Source organism: Capricornis sumatraensis, chromosome 14 (genome assembly GCF_032405125.1).
Source record: "Capricornis sumatraensis isolate serow.1 chromosome 14, serow.2, whole genome shotgun sequence".
NCBI classification, from domain to species: Eukaryota; Metazoa; Chordata; class Mammalia; order Artiodactyla; family Bovidae; genus Capricornis; species Capricornis sumatraensis.
Genome location: NC_091082.1, coordinates 54,073,078 through 54,095,564, shown reverse-complemented (window position 1 = coordinate 54,095,564; position 22,487 = coordinate 54,073,078). Strand labels below are relative to the sequence as shown.

Sequence of the window (22,487 nt, the reverse complement as noted above, 5' to 3'; positions counted from 1 at the left end):
GATGGGGAAACAATGGAAATAGTGACAGACTTTATTTTCTTGGGCTCCAAAATCACGGCAGATGGTGACTGCAGCCATGAAATTAAAAGATGCTTGCTCCTTGGAAGAAAAGCTATGATCATCCTAGACAGCATATCAAAAAGAAAAAGCATTACTTTTCTGACAAAGGCCCATCTAGTCAAAGTTATGGTTTTTCCAGTAGTCATGTGTGGACGTGAGAGTTGGACTATAAAGAAAGCTGAGCACTGAAGAATTGATGCTTTTTAACTGTGGTGTTGGAGAAGACTCTTGAGCATCCCTTGGACTGCAAGGAGATCCAACCAGTCCATCCTAAAATAAATCAGTCCTGAATATTCATTGGAAGGACTGATGCTGAAGCTGAAACTCCAATACTTGGGCTACTTGATGTGAAGAAGTGACTCACTGGAAAAGACTCTGATGCTGGGAAAGATTGAAGGCAGGAAGAGAAGGGGACATGTATACGCAGAGGATGAAATGGTTGGATGGCATCACTGAGTCAATGGACATGAATTTGAGCAAGCTCCAGGAGTTGGTGATGGACAGGGAAGCCTGGTGCGCTGCAGTCCACGGGGTCGCAAAGAGTTGGACACAACTGAGCAACTGAACCGACTGATTTTCCATGAAGTGATGGGACTGGATTCGGTGATCACTGTTTTCTGAATCCTGAGTTTTAAGCTGGCTTTTTAAGTTTTTAACTCAACTTACCAGGGCTTCTAAGGAAACTCGGTCCCAACTACAATGCTGCCCCACTACCCCACCCTGTAGCCTTTAATCCTGACACTTGGTTTATCAGCTATCTCGCTGGCAGGATGCAGATGCAGCTATGACCCACGTAAAAGAGCTTTCTATACACCCCTCCAGCTGGCCACCTTGCCTCTCCACCAAAGATCCACTTAATATCACAGCACTTTTTCGACCTGGTCCCTTCTCCTTTGGTGACACCATCCCGGTTTGTTCACTTTCAACAGCAGCCCATTTCTGCATATGGTAAATTGCCCCTTTCTGCCACTGAGCACAGCAAACATATGGGTTCAAACAGCTTTTCTTCTGCATGATTATCCTGTCAGCCAAGTCAATTCGGTTTATGACATCAGAGTCACTTCCATGGAACAGACTGAAGCTATAACCATGGACTCATTCCAAGGGCTATGATCATTAGGCATGGCAACCAAAACACATCTTAAAAAAAAAACTTTATGAAACTACTTTGGGCTTACATGTCTTCCTTGACACATTATTTTACATTTTGTTTTCCTGATAAAGTTGAATTGTGATTTTCAGCTATTATAGAAAACCACACTGATAAGATGGCCCTTCTAAAATCAGGAAGACATAAAATCACCATGGAGTTTATGTCGACCTCTGTAACAGTGAAAGGAGAACAAATGGTCCAGGGAACCCAGAAACAATCTCCACGAAACTCTTACGTAACAGGGTCCAAAAGAAAGGAAATGATACTCTCAAAGTCAGACAATGAAGCCCACTAAACAATCTTTGACTTAACATCTTGCTTCTTATGAGGTCTGGACAAGTTCATTAAAAAGGCAGTGAAAAGTCTGACTCCCAGAACTGGCTGCTGTCCAGAGAGAGAAGATTTACGGGTATTAGCAAAAGAAAGGGATGACAGTAATCAATATGACGTGAACACGGCAGAGAACAAGCCTATCGTATGATCTTAAGGATGGAGAAAGGAAGGCCAGGGTAGTCCCCTCAGACCCCAGTCACACTCAGCCCTCAAGGATGCAGACGAACCTCACCATCTGTCTGATTATAAATCCCCTCCCCTCCTCAACATGGAGTGCCCTGGAGACCCTGGGACCCAACAACCTAAGCTTGGCATTTTCCAGCAGGAAATGCAGATAGAGGAATTTGACCGCACATAGCCTGAAAGACAGGAATCAGGTGACGAAGCTAAGGATTTTGGGGTCTGAGGATGTGACCCTATGCTCTGGGCCTCATGGCAAACCTCTCATTTCACACAGGGAGAAACGGAGCTAAAGCTGGAGAAGTGACTGGGCCCAGGGCCCAGAACTGGGGGTGGAGTCCGAATCCAGAGCCCCGATGGCAAGTGCGAGGCTCCCCAGGCTGCCCTGGCATACGTGGAGCCTGTGCGCTCGCTTGGGTCCCACTGGCGACAGGGCCAGAGGGAAGGAGGCACCTGCTGAATGGAGCTAGCACCCACTCCCTCCTTCCCACCCCGCAGCACCCGCACACAAGGCAGGACTCACAGGTGGCTGGCCACATGGAAGGCACTGCACTTCAGCCAAGGGAGCAGGGGGGTGGTATCTGTAGAGGGCCATTTCTAGAACCCAACTGACAGATTTCCTCCCAACAAACCCAGCTACTGGGGGCAATGGATCACCTGAATGAGGCGAATGCTTTCCACGCGGTGCTGATCGAGACACTGAAGCAAGTTCTTAACCTAACCTCGGTATGCATACCACTTTGCACTTACAGAGCATCTATGTCATATTTCTTCAATCGTTTAACAACTTGGCATGGTGGTTAGGATAAGCATCCTTATTTTACAAACTAGAAACCTGCACAGAGGTCAAAGGGTGAGCTCTGCATCCCACATCACTGCGTCAGAGGTGGTATTTCCAACCTACGAGTTTTTCCCACTTGATCTTTTTGCCTGTTCTTGGTACATACTCCAACTGGAAAATTCCTCCCCAGTGAACTCTTGTTGTGAAAATGGAGAAATACCCACCCCAGTTTCAGAGGCAGTACTACGAACATTATCCAGTCTGCCCCTCCCTTCCTCTACAAGCCATGGTCCCCTGTGGGATCCGGGTGACAGACCAGTGCAAGCCCTCCCCGGTCATCAGAAGGGTCCTCCTCCCGGTCGTCTCAAAAGAGCTCACCCCTCTCATTTTAGGATGAGGACATGCTAAACCTCACTGCTCATCTTGCAAAGAAAAACATTTGGAAATGAAATAAAAGATCCAGCTCGAAATCTCTCTTCAAAATGCTGCAGAGCCAACATCTGGTTATCACTCAGTACTTCTGGTTAGGAAATATCTTTATTTATCCGGCAGCACTTTATAGAAGTAGTGAAGTATTGGGAATCGTACAACATCCCGCATACCCGTGTGGAATGGTCACAGCTGTGCTTCCTCATTCCACATAAATATGGCCTGGAGACACATCTCCATAGAAGCACAACAAACAATCATCGCGCACACCCAGATGGACCATCTCGTCCCAGGACACAGAGGCGTGGGCTGCTGTGACACTCTTTCCCCCTCACTGCTCCGAAAGCAGCAGAACTTCAGCCAGCACAGCAAAGACCCCATAGGAACGGCCCGCTCATGCCAGGCACCCCTCCCCACTCCCCAACCCTGATCTCCACCTGCCAACGCGGATATTTACCCAGACCCCCCCTGGTGTGCTTGCTGGACCCTCAAGAAGAGAACCTGTCAGCATGGTTCAGAGAACCTCAGAGATTTTAAACTGTCTCAACATCTCACAGCCCCTGACTTGGTGCAGCCAGTGTTTCAAGTCTCTGTCTTGGCTGAACCAAAGTAACTGTTCTATTGAAGCTGTCACTCTTTGAAGCGTTGGGAAGGAGAGGCCCTGGCATTTACGAATACACCCTGCAATGTAACAGGATTCGTAGAGATGGGAGTTTTCTGAATATGTGGGCCTTTAAATGATGTAGGGTCTTAGAGTCCATTTTGTACAGTGCATGTGATCAGAAACTCCTACCATCAAGCTTCCCTCGTGCAAGCCAGCATTTGTTCTTTTCCTTTAGAAGATCTTCAGGCTGCCTGCCGGGCTGTTCTGGCCGCACTGACAGAGCCCGCCTGCCGAGTTCTCTTATTATTAAACACTGTGGAGCAGGAACCCTGAGTCAAGTGCAGTCAGTCATTCAGTACCACTGGCACCGTGAACTGACCGAGTTATCCTGTGTGTCATGGGACCGAGGTGCACACGCAGAAAAATATGCCTCCCCAATGAATCACAGGAAAGAGAGACCATAACTGGACTGAAAAGTAACTCTCAGACTCAGGCGTGTCCCTGGGTTATATGACTCAGCCTCCATCGGGGACCTGACTGATGGGTAAAAGAGGTCACCCTATGGCTACAGAAACAGCCTGTTACCTGGTGTTCATGGCGCTGCTGCCCTGGGTGTGGCACACATGGCCCCCACTTACTGCGGTTTGGAAATGCCCCATGGTCTGGGCTCTCTGGCCCTCCGTATCCTAACTGGTTTGCAAGGAGCCCTGGGCCTCAGTGTGTGGGCAGGCGGCTGTCCTCTCTTGACACGGGCCTCTGGGTGATTCTTACAGTCAAGGGCTCGGGCAGCATGATTATAAGGATGGGTCTTCACCAGCTGGCCTGTGCCCGTACTCGGGATGTCTCCTGTTTTGCCTTCTCTCCAGGCATCGCCAGCAGGCCTGCTAGTGGCCCTCCAGGCAGGTACCACGCTGAGACCTGATAAGTGACACTCGGTTCCTCCCAATTCTCACGGCCTCACTGTAAGACCCCACAGCACTGACCACGTCAGACCTCTGCTCCCCCCAGAACCAGCCACTGACCTTGGGGTTGGTGCGCTGCTGCAGTCGCCTCTCCTCCCTCTCACGCTGCAGCCGCTCAAACTCTTCTCTGATCTCGGCTGGCGTTCTCCTCCTTTCCACAACCTTTGGGCAGAAGTGAGAGGAGAAGTCAGCTGAGGACCCAGATGGTGAGGAAGACACAATAGAGCCGAGTGTTAACTGTGTCCTGGCGCTCCTCTCCCCCGGGACCATGAGCGCCCTCAGTGAGACCAGGGGACCTTCCTGTCCAACTGTTTGGCCCCCAGTAAAGCCAGGTTCGCCTTCACACCTGCTCAGTCCCCAGTCCGTGCTCTCCGTCAGCGCTACAGAGACTGAAGTGATTTTTTTTTTGTCACTTGTCTCCAAGGCTGCAGGAATCTTACTAAGAAAATGTCACCTCAAGTGTCACAGTTTAAATTTTCCAGTGAGCTCACCATAATGCAGACTAAAAGAGATATCGGCTATATATTGTCAGAGTATAAACGATACTCAGGCACCGATCGGCAGCCCTTGAGGACACACAAGGATGTCAGGCCTGCGAGCAGGCAAGGCATCCCACCTCAGCCTTTCTTCAGTTTAGTTCAGCTCAGTTGCTTAGTCGTGTTCAACTCTTTGCGACCCCATGGACTGTAGCACGCCAGGCCTCCCTGTCCATCACCAACTCCTGGAGTTTACTCAAACTCACGTCCATTGAGTTGCTGATGCCATCCAACCATCTCATCCTCTGTCGTCCCCTCCTCCTCCTACCTTCAATCTTTCCTAGCATCAGGTGGCCAAAGTAGTGGAGTTTCAGCTTCAGCATCAGTCCTTCCAATGAAGATTCAGGACTGATTTCCTTTAGGATGGACTGGTTGGATCTCCTTGCTATCCACACGACTCTCAAGAGTCTTCTCCAACACCACAGTTCAATAGCATCAATTCTTCGGCCCTCAGCTTTCTTTATGGTCCAACTCTCACATCCACACGACTACTGAAAAAACAATAGCCTTGACAAGATTGTTGGCAAAGTAATGTCTCTACTTTTTAATATGCTGTCTAGGTTGGTGATAACTTTTCTTCCAAGGAGCAAGCGTCTTTGAGTTTTATGACTCCAGCCACCATCTGTTGTGATTTTGGAGCCCCCCCCCCAAAATAAAGTCTGTCACTGTTTCCATTGCTTCCCCATCTATCTGCCATGAAGTGATGGGACCAGATGCTGTGATCTTAGTTTTCTTAATGTTGAGCTTTAAGCCAACTTTTTCACTCTCCTCTTTCACTTTCATCAAGAGGCTCTTTAGTTCTTCTTCACTTTCTGCCATAAGGGTGGTGTCATCTGCATATCTGAGGTTACTGGTATTTCTCCATGCAATCTTGATTCCAGCTTGTGCTTCTTCCAGCCCAGTGTTTCTCATGATGTACTCTGCATATAAGTTAAATAAGCAGGGTGACAACATACAGCCTTGACGTACTCCTTTCCCAATTTGGACCAGTCTGTTTGTTGTTCCACGTCCAGTTCTAACTGTTGCTTCCTGACCTCCATACAGATTTCTCAGGAGGCAGGTCAGGTGGTCTAGTATTTCCATCTCTTTAAGAATTTTCCACAGTTTGTTGTAATACACACACTCAAAGGCTTTGGCATAGTCAATAAAGCAGAAATAGATGTTTTTCTGGAACTCTCTTGCTTTTTTGATGATCCAGCGGATGTTGGCAATTTGATTTCTGCTTCCTCTGCCTTTTCTAAATCCAGCTTGAACATCTGGAAGTTCACGGTTTACATACTGTTGAAGGCTGGCTTGGAGATTTTGAGCATTACTTGGTTAGCCTGTGAGATAGGTGCAATTATGCAGTAGTTTGAGCATTCTTTGGCACTGCCTTTCTTTGGGATTGGAATGAAAACTGACCTTTTCCAGTCCTGTGGCTACTGCTGAGTTTTCCAAATTTGCTGGCATATCGAGTGCAGCACTTTCACAATATCATCTTTTAGGATTTGAAATAGCTCAACTGGAATTCCATCACCTCCACTAGTTTTGTTTGTAGTGATGCTTCCTAAGGCCCACTTGACTTCACATTCCAGGATGTCTGGCTCTAGGTGAGTGATCATACCATCATGATTATCTGGGTTGTGAAGATCATTTTTGTATAGTTCTTCTGTGTATTCTTGCCACCTATTCTTAATATCTTCTGCTTCTGTTAGGTCCATACTGTTTCTGTCCTTTATTGTGCTCATCTTTGTATGAAATGTTCCCTTGGTATCTCTAATTGTCTTGAAGAGCTCTCTAGTCTTTCCCATTCTATTGTCTTCCTCTATTTCTTTGCTTTGACTGAGGAAGGCTTTCTTATCTCTCCTTGCTATTCTTTGGAACTCTGCATGAATATATCTTTTCTTTTCTCCTTTGCTTTCACTTCTCTTCTTTTCACAGCTATTTGTAAGGCCTCCTCAGACAACCATTTTGCCTTTTTGCATTTCTTTTTCTTGGTGATGGTCTTGATCCCTGCCTCCTGTACAATGTCATGAACCTCCGTCTATAGTTCTTCAGGCACTGTCTATCAGATCTAATCCCTTGAATCTATTTCACCGTATAATCATAAGGGATTTGATTTAGGTCATATCCTAATGGTCTAGTGGTTTTCCCTACTGTACAACTCATCCAAAAGCAAGACAGTCTCTGAGATTTCAAACAGGTTGGGAAGGGCCACATGAGTCTCGGGTACCATGCCTGTGAGAGAGGAACCTGCACCAAGTGATTCCCAAGGGCCCCAAAAGCTACAAGTCCATGAGGGACACTGAGAGTGGGAGCAGGATAGACACCACCAAGGTCCTTGGAGGAAAAGGTCAAACAGTCCTGACCCTGTGGTAGTGGGAGAAACACAGGGGAGACTGGAGGGGCTGCTCAGAGAACACGTACAAAGGCAGGTGATGTGAAAGAAAGCTATCTTGGAAATCACAAGTTTTAAAAATCATTCAAAAAATGCCTGCTTATAGCAAAAAATCAAAACGGTACAGAAAAATATGAAGTAAAAAGGCACAGTCCCTCCCCATACTCCTCCTTCTCACAGGCTAACAATTTTTTATGTATCTTCCTAAAAACCTACACATATGTATGAATATATACATTAAAATTACATACACACATGTATATATGTACATAGATAATACATGCACACACACATAATTATATGTACATGTATAATTAATATATACATTAAAGTTAATATATAATTTTAATTATACATTAAAAACAGCCTTTGTGCAACCTGATTTTATTATCTGGCAATCCAGAAAAATAAATACAGGAGCTGGCCTATCCCCCCAAAATTGAGAAATCTGTTCACTACTGCTTTCAGCATGTCAGCAGAAAAAAATAATGAAAACATTTTCTCCTCTCCCATATAAATTGTTCATTACCAAAAAGGGGCAAGTGTTTCTTTTAAACGGGGTTTTAAAATAAAAACACTATTAAAATAATCTAGGAACTGAAAGTCCAAATGGCACAGCAACGATTGCTTGGTGACCTCACAAAAACGTCCTCAGTGATATTGAACTGATGCAGCTTGCTCACAACTCTAGTGCTTAAAAACACTCAGCCTTGCCCATCTTTTCTTTTTTTTGTCCAAGCCCCTTGGCTTGTGTAATCTTAGTTCCTGGATCACAGACTGAACCTGGGCCCCAGGTAAAGTATGGAGTCTTAGCCACAGGACTGCCAGGAAGTGCCCATGAACATCTATTTATGGCACTTCCTTTCACTTCCCCAGAGTCACCCCATCTTGGACTGATAGGGTGCTCCCTCCATGGGGCCCAGAGCAGAACAAGATTTATTTTCAACAATTCCAGCTGTGTGACTTTTGCAAATGACTTTCTCTGCCACACTGTGTGACAGAATGAAGAGGCAAATATTCCAAAGGTGTTAAGTCACTCTGTTTCTAGTCTATTTGACAGAAGTTTTGCAAACAGTTCGTACCTAATCAGAGCTAACTGCAGAGTCAAGCTGGTTGGCCACTCTACAGCTATAAATACCTTGGCTGGGCATCTCATTCTGACTCCCATGGGGCCCTTTACTATTTTTCACAAAAACCATTTGTTTACTTATTTTATTTTTGATTGGGTCTTCGTGTTGCAGAGAGCAATGGTTACCCTGCAGCGGTGGTGCACGGGTGCTTCTCGCTCCTCATTGCGGTGGCTTCTCTTGTTGCGGAGCACACGGGCTCTAGGGCACAGTCTCAGCAGCTGCGGCACATAGCCTCCGTGGCTCCACGGCATGTGGAGCCTTCTTGGACCAGGGATCCAACCTGTGTCTTCTGCATTGGCAGGGAAATTCTTTACCACTGAGCCACTAGGGATGCCCCTGCCCTTTACTGTTTACATCCTTCTCTACACAGAGAACATCATGGTGGAGAGTGGAAGATGCCTAAGCCAGCTGCAAGTCACTTTTTCTTCCCTTGGGTAACCCTTAGATACACGCGCCCAGAACACAGCATCCAAAAGTGCGTTAAATTGGAAAGTACAGTTGGAAAGATATTTTCAGTGTTTTTCATCAGTGAAGTGTATCACATGCAGCCCACAAGTCTGTACACCTGCACAGTCCACCCTGATCACCTATCAGCTAGGTCTACCCTGTGCTAGTCGGATGACTTATCCTGCAGACGAGGGGATGCAGAGACCAGTAGAAGCAGGTGGTGCAGTGAGAGGAGGACAAGGACCCTGGCTTTCCGACACCACCTGAACCTCCTGGAGAACTCAGGTGAGTCACTTCACTAAGCTTCAGCTGCCTCCTATAAATGCTTCTAAACTACAGTGTGTGCATGCTAGGTCACTTCAGTCATGTTCGACTGTTTGCCACCCCAGGGACTATAGTCCACCAGGCTCCTCTGTCCTCGGGACTTTCCTGGCAAGAATACTGGAATAGGTTGCTATTCCCTTCTCCAGGGGATCTTCCTGATCCAGGGATAGAACCCAGGTTTCTTACATCTCCTGCATTGGCAGGTGGGTTCTTTACCACTAGTGCCACCTGGGGCATTAAAATCACACAAGGTGCTGTCTATTCTATGATTCTGGTTAGACAACTTTTCACTCTGGAATAATTTTAGAAAATTATTTAGAACTTTAAATTTTTATTTTTACTTTATTTTACTTTACAATACTGTATTGGTTTTGCCATACATTGACATGAATCTAGAGAAGCTATGAAGATGGTACAGAAAGCTCTCATCTACCCAGCCTCCTTCAAATGTGAACATCTTACATAACCAGGAACAAACACCTGTCAAGTCCAGGATGCCAACATTAGTATAACGCTATTAACTGAACCCAGATTTCTGGGATTTCACGAGTCTTTCCACTAACATCACAGTTACGTCCTAGGATCCAATTCAGGGTTCAGGATTGCATTTAATCACACGTCTCGTTAGTCTCCTCTGATCTGTGGGAGTTTCTGTCTTCTTTTTTCATGATCTTGACCATATTGTACCTCTTAATACAGGCTGATTGTCTCTTTTTAAAAAGAGGGCTATGTATTTATTTGGCTGTGCTGGGTCTTTGTTGTGACATGCAAGATCTTCGATCTTCATTGAGGCATGTGGGATCTTTAGCTGAGGCAGGTGGGATCTAGTTCCCAGACCAGGGATTGAACCTGGCCCCTGAATGGGGAGCTCAAAGTCGCAGCCACTGGACCATGAGGCAATTCCCCAGGATAACCTTCTTAGACACTGTAAGGATGATGTCAAATAGGTAGGGAAAAGTGAGATATGGATGAATGGAAAGGACTGCAGATAAAAACCAAAGCATGGATGATCCAGGCCCAAGGCTGCTCCTCTAAATGTAATGTCAGCTGGTCTGTAAGCACCCTCCGGGTTGTATGGTTTCCGCTGCACTTCCACAGCTCAGAGCTGGATTTCTGCCATTTGAGAGAAGCAGCCAATTTCATTTTCAACACAGGTATCTGCACAAACACTGCAACTTCAGGGACTCAGGTGGCTGGTGTTATGAGCTGTGAATGGCGGCATCTTATTCTTTTGGAATGCTGCCAGAGGATGATCCACTTTCTTAAAGGTTAAAGACAAAAAGAGAGAGAGAGACAGAAAGGACCCAAACCTATCTAATGCCTGAAAACAGAGCCAATATTTGATGCAACCTATAAAAGCTCAATTTCACCCCCAGCCTCCGCCGGCAGAAAGGGGATGATACCACTGCTGGGAGAGGAGTGACCAGCATGTCGGTGGCTACTCTGAGATCTTTGGATTAAAAGTGCCCTAGACATTAGGGGCTTTAGCAGTGCCCTCCACCCTCCTGACCACCAGTGAGTTTAGACTAACAGATGTGTGGCAAATGGATACTGGTTGGCGAGTAAAAAGTTCAATAGTCTAAAAACACCAACAGCACCCTGGGGGGAACATAGCTTCCTCTGTGAGGCGGAAGCTGTGACTGAAAAGAGAGAACCCCTGCACTGAACAAACCACCACCTGCAGAATTCCTCGAGGGAGTGGTGACGCCAGCTCTGTGAACTGCTCGAGTTCAGTGAGACTTCTTCACAGTATGAATAGTGGGGTCAATCTTCCTATTACATTAGGCACCGATACATCTCTTGTAAATATGTATCAGGCGAGGTAACTTCCTGTCTTTTCCTTCTATTGTCAGGGAAGGCTTAGTATTTATTTTTATTTTTGGCCGTGCCACATGGCCTGAGGGACCTTAGTTCCCTGACTAGGGATTGAATCCGGGCCCCCTGCATTGGAAGTGCAAAATCCTAACCACTGGATCACCAGGGAAGTCCCAGGGAAGGCTTAGTATTAATATCAGTGCAAAAAAAGCCAATTCTGATGGATGAGAATCTGATTCCCTTAAAGTAGTCTACTGAAAAATGAGAACATAAAAGCTTATCCAGTTACCACCTACGATTGCTTACATACTTCTACATTTTTAATATTATTTTTTTAAATTATTTATTTATTTGGCTGCACCAGGTCTTAGCTGCAGCATTTGAACTCTTCATTGCAGCATGTGGGCTCTAGTTCCCTGAGCAGGTACTGAACCTGGGCCCCCTGCATTGGGAGTGTGAAGTCCTAACCACTGGACCACTGGGAAAGTCTCAGCCTACACGCTCTTACAATCCCTGCAGTGTATGTGGTGCTTCTTTGTCTCTAACGGGGAGATGCTTTGGTCTGGTAATAGGAAACCATGATGTTTTGCTGAGAAGTCACCCTGCTGCTCCACTAACTGGGGACAATGAAAAGCCTAGACTCTGAGGAAGGGATGCGTACTTGAGGCCCGAGGCTTTTCAGTGGCCTCAACTGCTGCCGTGAAAAACTGTAACCAACCCACGTCTTCAAAACCCAAGGGAGCTTTAAACTGGGGCATGAAGTATGAGGAGAAATTCAGTAAATACAACAGGATTCTGTTTTCCTTTTTTGATGAAAAAACTGTAAGCTATTAGATCTAACACTTCGCTACCATGAACTAATGTGACACGATGCACTGCTACTTCCACCGAGCCAAAAGCCAGACACCAAACGCTCACTGGGAGCTCTTTGGGACTGGATGGGTCAAGAGCTAGGCACGATACGGAGTGGTGGGGACTAGGGCAAACTGGATGGTACAGTCCAGTCCGAACAGCAAGGGCTCCTCATATCTGGATCGGCTGTTGCCTCAGAGGGGAATTAAGAAACAGTGTTGTCAGATCTTCCGATTTTTCCAGAGAAGATAAGACATTTCTATGTGAAGCTTCCCAGACTTTAAAGTCAGCAACTACAGTTCATTGTGCGGACAACCAAAACATAGCTGCACATAGAAAATGGCCTGTAGGCTACCACTGTTAGGCAGTGGAGAAACCCCGTTTCGCTTCTCTTCCTGTCTGTATGCAAAGGTCTTTAGAAGGTTTTCATAACAGAATTAGAAGAGACAGGCATACAGGTTTGAGATCAAAAGAACTTCAAAAAACAAACCAACCAACCAACAAAGAACTTCAAGGGAGAGTTTACACATCAGTGAAGAAGTAACTCAACGACAGTTAACGTTAACATCTACCAGAATTTCTTGGGCATCAGAACCAAGTTCCTATAATGAAATTAAGTAATAACACCTGCATGTTCTTATAGCCAATACAGAGTTTTACAGCTTTCAGATTAATTTCTCTACTTGATCTGCCTATCATTCTTTTTCAGATAGTAACCTGGAAGCGTGAAGCAATCAAGCGGCCGGCCCAAGGCTCTAAGACTGCTCAGGGGCAGAGTGACAGAAGACGGAACCTTCTTTTTTCGGCTGCTCTGGGCCTTCACTGCGGCGCACGGGCTTTCTCTGGCTGTGGTGGGTGGGGCTCCTCACACGGAAACTTCTGGACTTCACTGACTGTTCTCACAAGGCATGGTGGCCCAGGTTATCTACTACATAGACACTGCTATCTATTTCGTTTTACTTTCTATAACATCCTAACAGTACAGCTCATTAGAGCTGGAAGGATCATTACAGAGAATGTTATCCAGTAGCTCTCAACTTTTCTCTGCTTCCGTTTTGTTCACATGTACAGCTCTTAATATTACCAAACAATTCCTACATGCAGTTATGACCTCGGTTGGAGAGAGGCACTCAGGACCCTGGAGGGTGGAAGGAAGTGTGTGTGTGGAAGGACGTGTACATGTAGACAGAACTGTACCCTTGCAGACACCCTCTGACCATCACCCCGACCAGCCTGTTTCCTCCCTGGGGTTAAAACTTACTGGTCTAGTTCAACCCTGACGGGTTAGGAAACACAGGACAAGTTCGATGACTAATGGTCCCAAGTTCACAGAGCTATAAAGTGGCAAAGCCAAGTGTAAAATTCAGTCCCTTTAACTAAAATATAAGGTGAGAAGGGGACTCTGACATCGTCAGACATTCTCACAGGCTCACAGCAGGTTGCGGGGTTTTGGGGGTGTTATTCTGTAGTTGCTGAGGCGTCCCTTCCTGGGACACAGGGCACAGAGCTTCTCTTACCTCCCAGCCTTCCATCTCCAGTCCCCTCTTGCCATAGATGTCGTAGATCGCCCGGGTCTGCGGGTCACTGAGCACTGTCAATGAAAAACCCAACGTGTTTACAAAGCACCAAATCCTCCGCTTAGTGCTGACCACACCAGCAGCAGGCAAGCCCACCTCCCTTTGTCCTTCTCCTTCCAACCACAATCTTCCCAGAGACTCCGCCCTTCCTGGTGTGTCTTTCCTTCTACTTGCCTTCCAGATCCAACTAAGAACATGTTTAAAGGCGGCTCCAGGTGGGAAATGTCTCATTTTTCATGTCCAAGCTACTTTGTGAGGGGTGCTGACTCTATATCACTAAAAGACAGTTGTTTTTAAAAGACTGTCTTAAGTTTCTGTCACAGTCTATAGAGTATCTTGGCTTAAGACAGCAAATTCCAGTTTCTAATAAAGCCTAATGTAAACCTAAGGACAGGCTCTGACTGGAAATATCTGTCTTCTTATTTACCCTAAAGAATTTCACTAACTCCTACAACCACTATGTAAGGTCTTTTTTTTTTTTTTTCCACCTCTCTTCTTTATTTATAAATCATTTAAAAAAGCACAAACACCTGTTAATATGGTGTCAGCCATGTCACCTAAAGTGCATCAGAAAAAGATTGTTCAATAAGAATGAGAGGGACTTTACTGGCAGTCCAGTGGTTAGGACTCCAAGCTTCTACTGCAGGGGGCCCAAGTTTGATACCTGGTTGGAGAACTAAGATCCTGCATGCTGCATGGTGTGGCGAAAAAATTAAATAAACAAACATTTTAAAATATTACATTAAAAAAATTAAAAGGGCGGTAGCTAACTGACTGAACATCCATACAGCTATTTCTACTGGGCCAACTTCTGTTCAAGACCTTTGAATCTCCCCACTCTCCCCTACACTGGCCCCTGAGAATTCCCATATATTTTTAGGTCTAATTAAAAAATGATGTAAATGACACTGTGCTGTGCTATGCTTAGTCACTCAGTCGTGTCCAACTCTTTGTGACCCTATGGACTGTAACCTGCCAGGCTCCTCTGTCCTTAGGGATTCTCCAGGCAAGAATACTGAAATGGGTTGCCATGCCCTCCTCCAGGGAATCTTCCCAACCTAGGGACTGAAGCCAGGTCTCCTGCATTGCAAGTGGATTCTTTACCATCTGAGCCACCAGGGAAGCCCAAAAATACTAGAGTGGGTAGCCTATCCCTTCTCCAGGGGAACTTTCGAACCCCGGAATCGAACTGGGGTCTCCTATATTGCAGCAGATTTTTTACCAGCTGAGCTACCAGGGAAGCCCTGTAAATGTCTCTTGGTTGGTTTAGTCATGTCCAACTCATGTGACCCCATGGACCGTAGCCTGCCAGGCTCCTCTGTCCATGGGATTCTCCAGGCAAGAATACTGGAGTGGGTTGCCCTTTCCTTCTCCAGGGGATCTTCGTGACCCAGGAATCAAACCCGGGTCTCCTGCATTGCAGACAGATGATTTACCAACTGAGCTATGAGGGAAGCCCGTGTAAATGACTCTACCCACATTCAAATCTAACAGGGAAGAAAGAAATGCTGACCATTGTAAAACCTGGGAACCAAACTTCTTGAGCTGATCTCTAAGATTTAAGAAGGAATTATTTATTCACCACCTCAGTCTCCCTTCAGGCCAAATACTGGGGCCAGGCCTGCTGCTAAACATGTTCACGAGCACTGGTAGGCTTTTCTGCTAACTCTTCCCCAAATCTCCAAAGCAACACAGTCCAGCTATGAGGGTAATTCAAACAACCAAACACAAGAAAAGGAACAAGCTATATTCAGACCAGACAAATAGCCAAAACAGTTACATCTGGTGAAGACACAGGCTGATTATACACACCGGTGTGCCACAGTCTCAGTTTTACTGGTCATTAAAATCTAACATTTTGGTAAACCTATAGTGAAATACAGCAAAGTGCTTTTATGTCCACATGAGAAATCTTTATTTCATAAAGAAAATCTAATTTTTGATCTGTTTAACTAAGGAGCAAATCACCAAGTGGCCCTGGAATGAATAACTTACTTTACTTGGCATATATCCTAAGAGTGAGATCACATTTTTTTAACTTTAATTTAAAAAATTGTGGCTATAATATACACAACATAAAACTGATCATTTAAACCATGTGTAAGTGCACAATTCACTGGTGTTAAATATATTCACTATGTTGTATAACCATCACCACAATCTACTAGAACTGTCTCATCCTCTCAAACAGAAACTGTACCTATGAGTGATTTTACTATTTCACAAGCAAATATATTATGAAATTTTTTCTGAAATATATGAGGTAAGTATAATAATCTGAATTACTTGATTCTATTTCCTATTATGCTTTTTAACATCATTTTCTTCCTTTTGTTAGAACCTTGCGTTAACTGAATGCTACAGAATGAAGAAAACCACTTTCAGATGGAAAAAATGTTCTTTGTATTTTCTGAAAAGAAAAGAGAGAACAAAGTAAGCTTGTCTGTAGAGATCAGCCTTTCACGTTTAAGAGTTCCCTTTAGAAGAAAACGAGGAAACAATTTAAAACTGGAATATCCCCCTGCAATTCAGATCCGGACTATTACTTCACCTGCGGTCTCATTTTCTATTTACTGGACACATATTGATTTCCAAAGCAAAATACTACTCTTTCAAAGGACCCTGTCAGTAAAAAGCACTAAACTAACTGCTTCTTTTATGCACCTCGAAGGACTCTCTTTTTCTATCCTCTACAAATCAAGCCTCTTAAAAATCGAGTGTCTGCTACAAGACACTGTTGTTTCTACACTGGTGCTTCTACAGAGCCAAGCCCCACACTGACCTTCATAAGCCTGGTGAACGAGGTTAAACAGTCGTTCAGCTTGCGATTTGAGCTCTGGGTCTCTGTGCTTGTCGGGGTGGTAAAGCATACACAGTCGCCGGTAGGCCGCTTTCAGCTCTTCGCAAGAGGCCTGCAGGAAGAAAAATCCAATTAGAAGACAATCAATGTGACTTAAATATTATCATGATCAGAATCAGCCTTGAAATGGGAAGCTATCAGCCACTTTCCAACATGTCTGCTGTCTACATGCAGGATATAATGAAGTTATGCTTTATTACTTCAATAAGGCCTCTTTTTTCCAGTTAATAAAGCGTTCAACTATGTACATTGAAAGCAACTGTGTTTTGCTGGGAAATGCCGCTATCAGAGAGAATGAAAGCACGTGTCTCCACCCTGGTTCTCTGAGCTCTGAGCAGAAATAAGAATCGTCACAGAGACCTGCTTGCTCTTTAACCCAAGTCATTCAAAGTCGATCGTGCCAAGGTACTCTCAACAGAGACTGTTGAGAAGGGGAGAAGAGCTATAAACCATAAGAAAGAAACGCCATGCATTTACTCGGTCTTCAGACAAAGGAAACTCAGTGAATATTCATCCTTAAAAAATCAAAGACATAAAATTGTCAAATCAACGCATTTCTATTCAACCGCTAATTCTAAAAGGAGGCACACAAGGCAGGCAAAAATGCTTCACTACCTGTAGTAAAAACAAGCCTCCCCACCCACAGCACCCAAAGGCTGAACACATACAGCTCTCCAACTCCTTTTTATTTATTTATTGGCTGCCCCAGGTCTTAGCTGTAGCACTGGGAACTTTGATCTTTATGGTGGCATGTGGGACCTGGTTCCCTGACCAGGAATTGAACCTGGGCCCCCTGCCCTGTGACCTGGGTTCAATTCCTGGGTCAAGAAGATCCCCTGGAGAAGGGAATGGCTACCCACTCCAGTAGTCTTGCCTGGAGAATTCCATGGACAGAGGAGCCTGGCATGGGGTCACAAAGAGTTGGACACGACTGAGTGACTAATACTTTCCTTTCCCCTGCACTGGGAGCACAGAGTCTCAGCCACTGGACCGCCAGGGAAGTCCCTCTCCAATCTTACAAGTAATCAGTTTGAGGGGAGAAGGTGCCATTAGAAGAGCACAGATGACACACAGTACAAGCGGGCTCTGGGTGTGTTTTAACAACGCAGAAGGGAGGAAGGAGGAAGGCAGACAGAAATCCACTTTGTACTCTGCCTGACTCAGAGCCACCAAGAACTTCTCAGAAAGAGTCTTCATTGGAGGCTCTACAAACACCACACCATCTCGTGCACCACCTCTCTGGTTGGGCCCTCAGGTGTGCTCTGGGAAAGTACAATGTCTGATTTTATATCAACCTCAGGGAACTTTTTAGTCTATCAGAGGTGATACCAAATGTGAAGCTTTGTCAGATTTGTTTTTAATTGGAATATAAATGCATTACAATGTTGTGTCAGTTTCTGCTATACAGCAACATGAATCAGCTATGTTGTTCTTTAGTTGCTATGTCTTGCTAGACTCTCTTCAACCCCACGTACTGCAGCATGCCAGTTTTCCTCATCCTTCTCTATCTCCCAAAGTTTGCTCATATTCACAACCATTCAGTCGGTGATGCTATCTAACCATCTCATCCTCTGCTCCCCTTCTTCTCTTCCTGCCCTTAATCTTTCCCAGCATCAGCGTCTTTTCCAGTGAGATGGCTCTTCGCATCAGGTGGCCAAAATAGTGGAGCTTCAGCTTCAGCACCAGTCCTTCCAAAGAATATTAGGGTTGATTTCCTTTAGGATTGACTGGTCTGATCTCCTTGCAGTCGAAGGGACTCTCCAGAATTTTCTCCAGTACCACAATTTGAAAGCATCAATTTTTTATCGCTTAGCCTTCTTTATGGTCCAGCTCCCGTATTCATACATATATACATATGTCCCCTCCCTCTTGAGCCTCCCTCCCACCTACACCCCATCCCACCCCTCTCAGCCATCATCGAGGTAAGCTCCCAGTACTATACAGCAGCTTCCTGCTAGTTATCTATTTAACACACGGTAATGTATATATACGTCAGTGCTTCTCTCCCAATTTGTACCATCCTCTCCTCCCCTCCTCCCTTTCCACAAGTCTATTCTCTGTCTGCATCTCTATTCCTACTCTACAAATAGGTTCATCAGTACCATTTCTCCTAGATTCCATATATATGCAGTAACATATGACATTTTTTTTCCTCTTTCTTAGTTCGCTCTGTACGAGTCTCTTAAGCTCATCCACATCTCTACAAATGACTTAATTTTGTTCCTTTCCATGGCTGAGTAATAATCCATTGTATACATCTATCACATCTTCTTTATCCACTCATCTGTCGATGGACATCTAGGTTGTCCAGGTGATTTGTCAAGTAAAGAACATTTTATTTTGGGAGGCAACTCCACCATTTTGGCAACAGAAGCAAATTCTGGGTCACTGACAACATGCCAGAGGGGCCTGAAAAGCCAGCCCTGCAGGTGGAGGATGGGACCAGGTCCACAGTGAGGATGCTGAGGAAGGACGGGAGCTCTGGGCCCCGGACACAGGAAAGCAGTCACAGGGGTGTGACGGATCAAGGCATCAGGGTCACAAGAGAAGACGCCAAACTGCATTTTTCTGTAATTTCCACCGTTTTTCAATATCTTCCAATTCCAGGAGTAATGAGTGGTTCTGTTGTTGTTGTTGAGTCGCTAAGTCAAGTCTGACTCTTGAATCCCATGGACTGTACTCGCCAGGCTCCTTTGCCCATGGGATTCTCTAGGCAAGAATACTGGAGTGAGTAGCCATTTCTTTCTCCACGGGATCTTCCCAACCCAGAGACTGAACTTGCGTCTCCTGCATTAGCAGGTAGATTCTTTACCACTGAGCCACCAGGGAAGCCCTTAAGAACAGAGGCTTCAGGCAAATGAGCTTTCTGACCCTTGGCTTTCTCACCTGCTAGAGCAGATGACAACCATACTCAGGGATGGTGTGGGAATAAAATGAGACAGTGACCACAGTGCTTCTTATGGTACACGGCAACAACCTATTCTCTATAGCTCTTCTAAAACCTTTTCTCCACACTGTAGACAACAGTTCCTCTCTCACACTTATTTTGAGGAGTAAATAGTCTGTGTACAAGCTCTTAACAGTGCCTTGCACGTGAGAGGAATTTAATATTTAATCACTATAGCTGTCATTAATGCCACAATTCAGCTTTGATACCCTTTGGGCAGCAGGAATATGGAAACTGGGCTAATTACAGCCCTTGTGGGAAGATGACAGGAGCATTCATTCATGAAGAGGCCCATGTTTGTGAAAATTTACTGAGCTGCATGTCCATGATGTGGACTCTTCTATGCATATGTTCTATTTCAATAAGAACACAAGACTCCAGGGACTTCCGTGGTGGGCCGGTGGATAAGACTCTGGGCTTCTACTGCAGGGGGCTTGGGTTTGATCCCTGGTCAAGGAACTAAGATCCTGCATGCCCTGCCTGCAGTGTGGCCCAAAACAAAACAAGACTCCATGGAAGACAGGCGCCTCAATGCTCCCATCTCTACGGTTCCCCTTTCTTTTTCCCACCGTAGGCCTCTTTCTATACTTATGTCAATTAATTATACAACACATTCCTTGCCACACTTACCAAGATGCCACTTGCACCAAGCTTCAATGTTTTAAGCAAATAAAGAACAGCTAACCAGTGGCAAATTCAATGTCTTCTCCAGATAGGTTTACTTATCTGATGATGTAAAAGGGGCTTGTTCCTTCCTGAGGAGCCACAATCAATTAGTCTCTTTTTGCAAATTTTAATTGTTCTTTCCAGCCATCTCATAAAAATTACAAGTGCAGGATTAGATAGATTTGACTGACTTTAGGTTAGACTGCTATTTCCTGGCTGTAAAAAGTAAACTAGAAGACAAGGGCGTAGAGTACCTAGTTTGCAATACCTTCTTTAGTCATATTAATAAATGGCTTAACGTGCTATTGATTAAGTAATAGAAACAAGAAGTTTCATTTTTAATAAATATCACATTCAATAAAAGGTTAGATTGAGCCTTTTATCATAACTGAATAGCTAAGGTCACTGGTTCGATATTTCATAAATGATAAACTCTTTCACTATCATAAAAATACTGATATCAGGACATCCCTGGCGGTCCAGTGGTTAAGACTCTGTGCTTCCAATGCAGGGGGCATGGGTTCAACCTCTAACTGGAGAACTAAGATCATACATGCCACTTGGCATGACCAAAAAAATGAATAAAATAAAAATGCTGATATCATTTCAAAATATGTGATAATATTAAAAATGATACCTCAAATTATGTACTTATTCCTAAAATTGTATATAAAATTAAGTGATGTATCATGATGTAAGTCTGAAAAGTTTCATCATCTCAATCATCTACTTATAATTTTAATGGAAAGTAAATCTAATATAAATTCCATCTTTATATATCATAGAATTCGTAGTGAAAAGATCCCTAGAGACCTGGAGAGTTTAGTGGTCTGTTAAAACTGTTGGATTAGATGCTGTACAATACAAAAATGCAATAAAGCACAAAAAAGAAGTTCAAGACAAACATAGTAAAAAGTTAAAATGTCTCTATTTACGCAGATGTCATCTACGTAGAAAATCATAAAAAGTCTATTAGAAAACCTACTAAGTGATTTTAGCAAGGTCATGGGATACAGGATCAATAAACATCAATTTATTTCTATATAATAAAAACTGAAACTTGGTATCACTGACAAACATGAACTACTTAGGGATGAACTGAACAGCTACAAGACCCATACACTGAAAGCTACAATGCACCGCTGACAGAAATGATAGAAGACCAAAAATAACGGCGTGATAAGCTACCTTCATGTATCAGAAGATTCAGTATCATTCAGATGTCAAACTTCCCCAAGCAGCCTACAGATTCAATGCAATCCAATCAGAATTCCAGTAGGCTTTTTTTTTGGGTAGAAACTGACAAGACAGTTCTAAAATTTATATGGAAAAACAATATGGAGCAAGAAGAAATTTTACTTTCCAGTTGTTTTACTAACCAAAGTAACTTTGAGGAAGAACTGGAGGACGCACAATACTGGACTTTAAGACTGCTCTGGTAATCAAGGCAGCGTGCTACCAGTAAAAGAACAGATATACACAAATCAGTGGACCAAAAGTGAGTCCACAAAACAGACCCCCATATATGTGGTCAGGTGTGCAAAGCAGAAAAGATAGTTTTTCAATAAATGATGACAGAAGAAAGGAATATTCACATGTGGAAAAATGAACCTTGACCTTTACTGTGAGATACTGGACCTGCTTGGTGAAATGAAAGGACACCAGACAGTAACTCAAAGCCACGTGAAGAAATTAAGATCTCAGAAAAGGAAATAAATGGGCAATTATAAAAGCTAGTATTATTATAAAAATGACTTGTAACTCCATATCATGTTTTCTCAATGATTTCAGACACTAACACATTAAAAAAAAGATTAATCTAAAAGGTAGTCTTATTGTAACTCCAGCTTATAACTTCACGTTTTGTTTCTACATAATTTAAGAGACTAATGCATTCTAAAAAATAATCGTTTATTTTTTAGACACACAATATGTAAAAATGTAATTTTATGACATCAATAACTGAAAGAGGTAGGACAGAGTTGCAAAATAAAAGTTTTGGTACGTTATTCAAGTTAAACTGGAGTAAGTTCAAATTAGAGTATTATAACTTTAGGATGTTAAATGTAATCTAAGGAGTTAAATGTGACCACAAAGGAAACAGTTATAGCATATACATGAAAGGATATGAGAGGTGAATTAAAACATTTCACTACAAAAAATCTGTTTAACACAAAAGATAATAATGTGGGACGAGACAAAACAAAACAAAACCAAAAAAACAGTGCACAGAAAACAAATAGCAAAAATATTCCTTCTTATAAGTAACTACTTTAAACATCAATAGATTAAATTCTCTAATCAAAGACAAAGACCAGCAGAACAGATAAAAACACATGACCACCTGTATACTACCAGTGAGAGACTCAACTGAGATCCAAAACAAACAGGTAGAGAGTTGAAGGATGGAAAGAGACATTCCTTGCAACCACTGTAGTAACCAAAAGAGAGCAA

The 22,487-nt window shown here is 44.0% G+C and overlaps 1 protein-coding gene across 1 annotated transcript in view; it reads right to left on the bottom strand.

Annotated features, from left to right (window-relative positions):
* The window catches only part of DNAJC11 (DnaJ heat shock protein family (Hsp40) member C11), a 67,538-nt gene that overhangs the window by 25,858 nt on the left and 19,193 nt on the right, over positions 1 to 22,487 (bottom strand). Inside the window, exons 2-4 of the mRNA XM_068986001.1 lie at positions 16,343 to 16,472; positions 13,501 to 13,574; positions 4,563 to 4,664 (exon numbers count right to left, since the gene is read on the bottom strand). Of these exons, the coding sequence (XP_068842102.1) occupies positions 4,563 to 4,664; positions 13,501 to 13,574; positions 16,343 to 16,472 (306 nt within the window). The remainder of the gene's footprint in view (positions 1 to 4,562; positions 4,665 to 13,500; positions 13,575 to 16,342; positions 16,473 to 22,487) is intronic.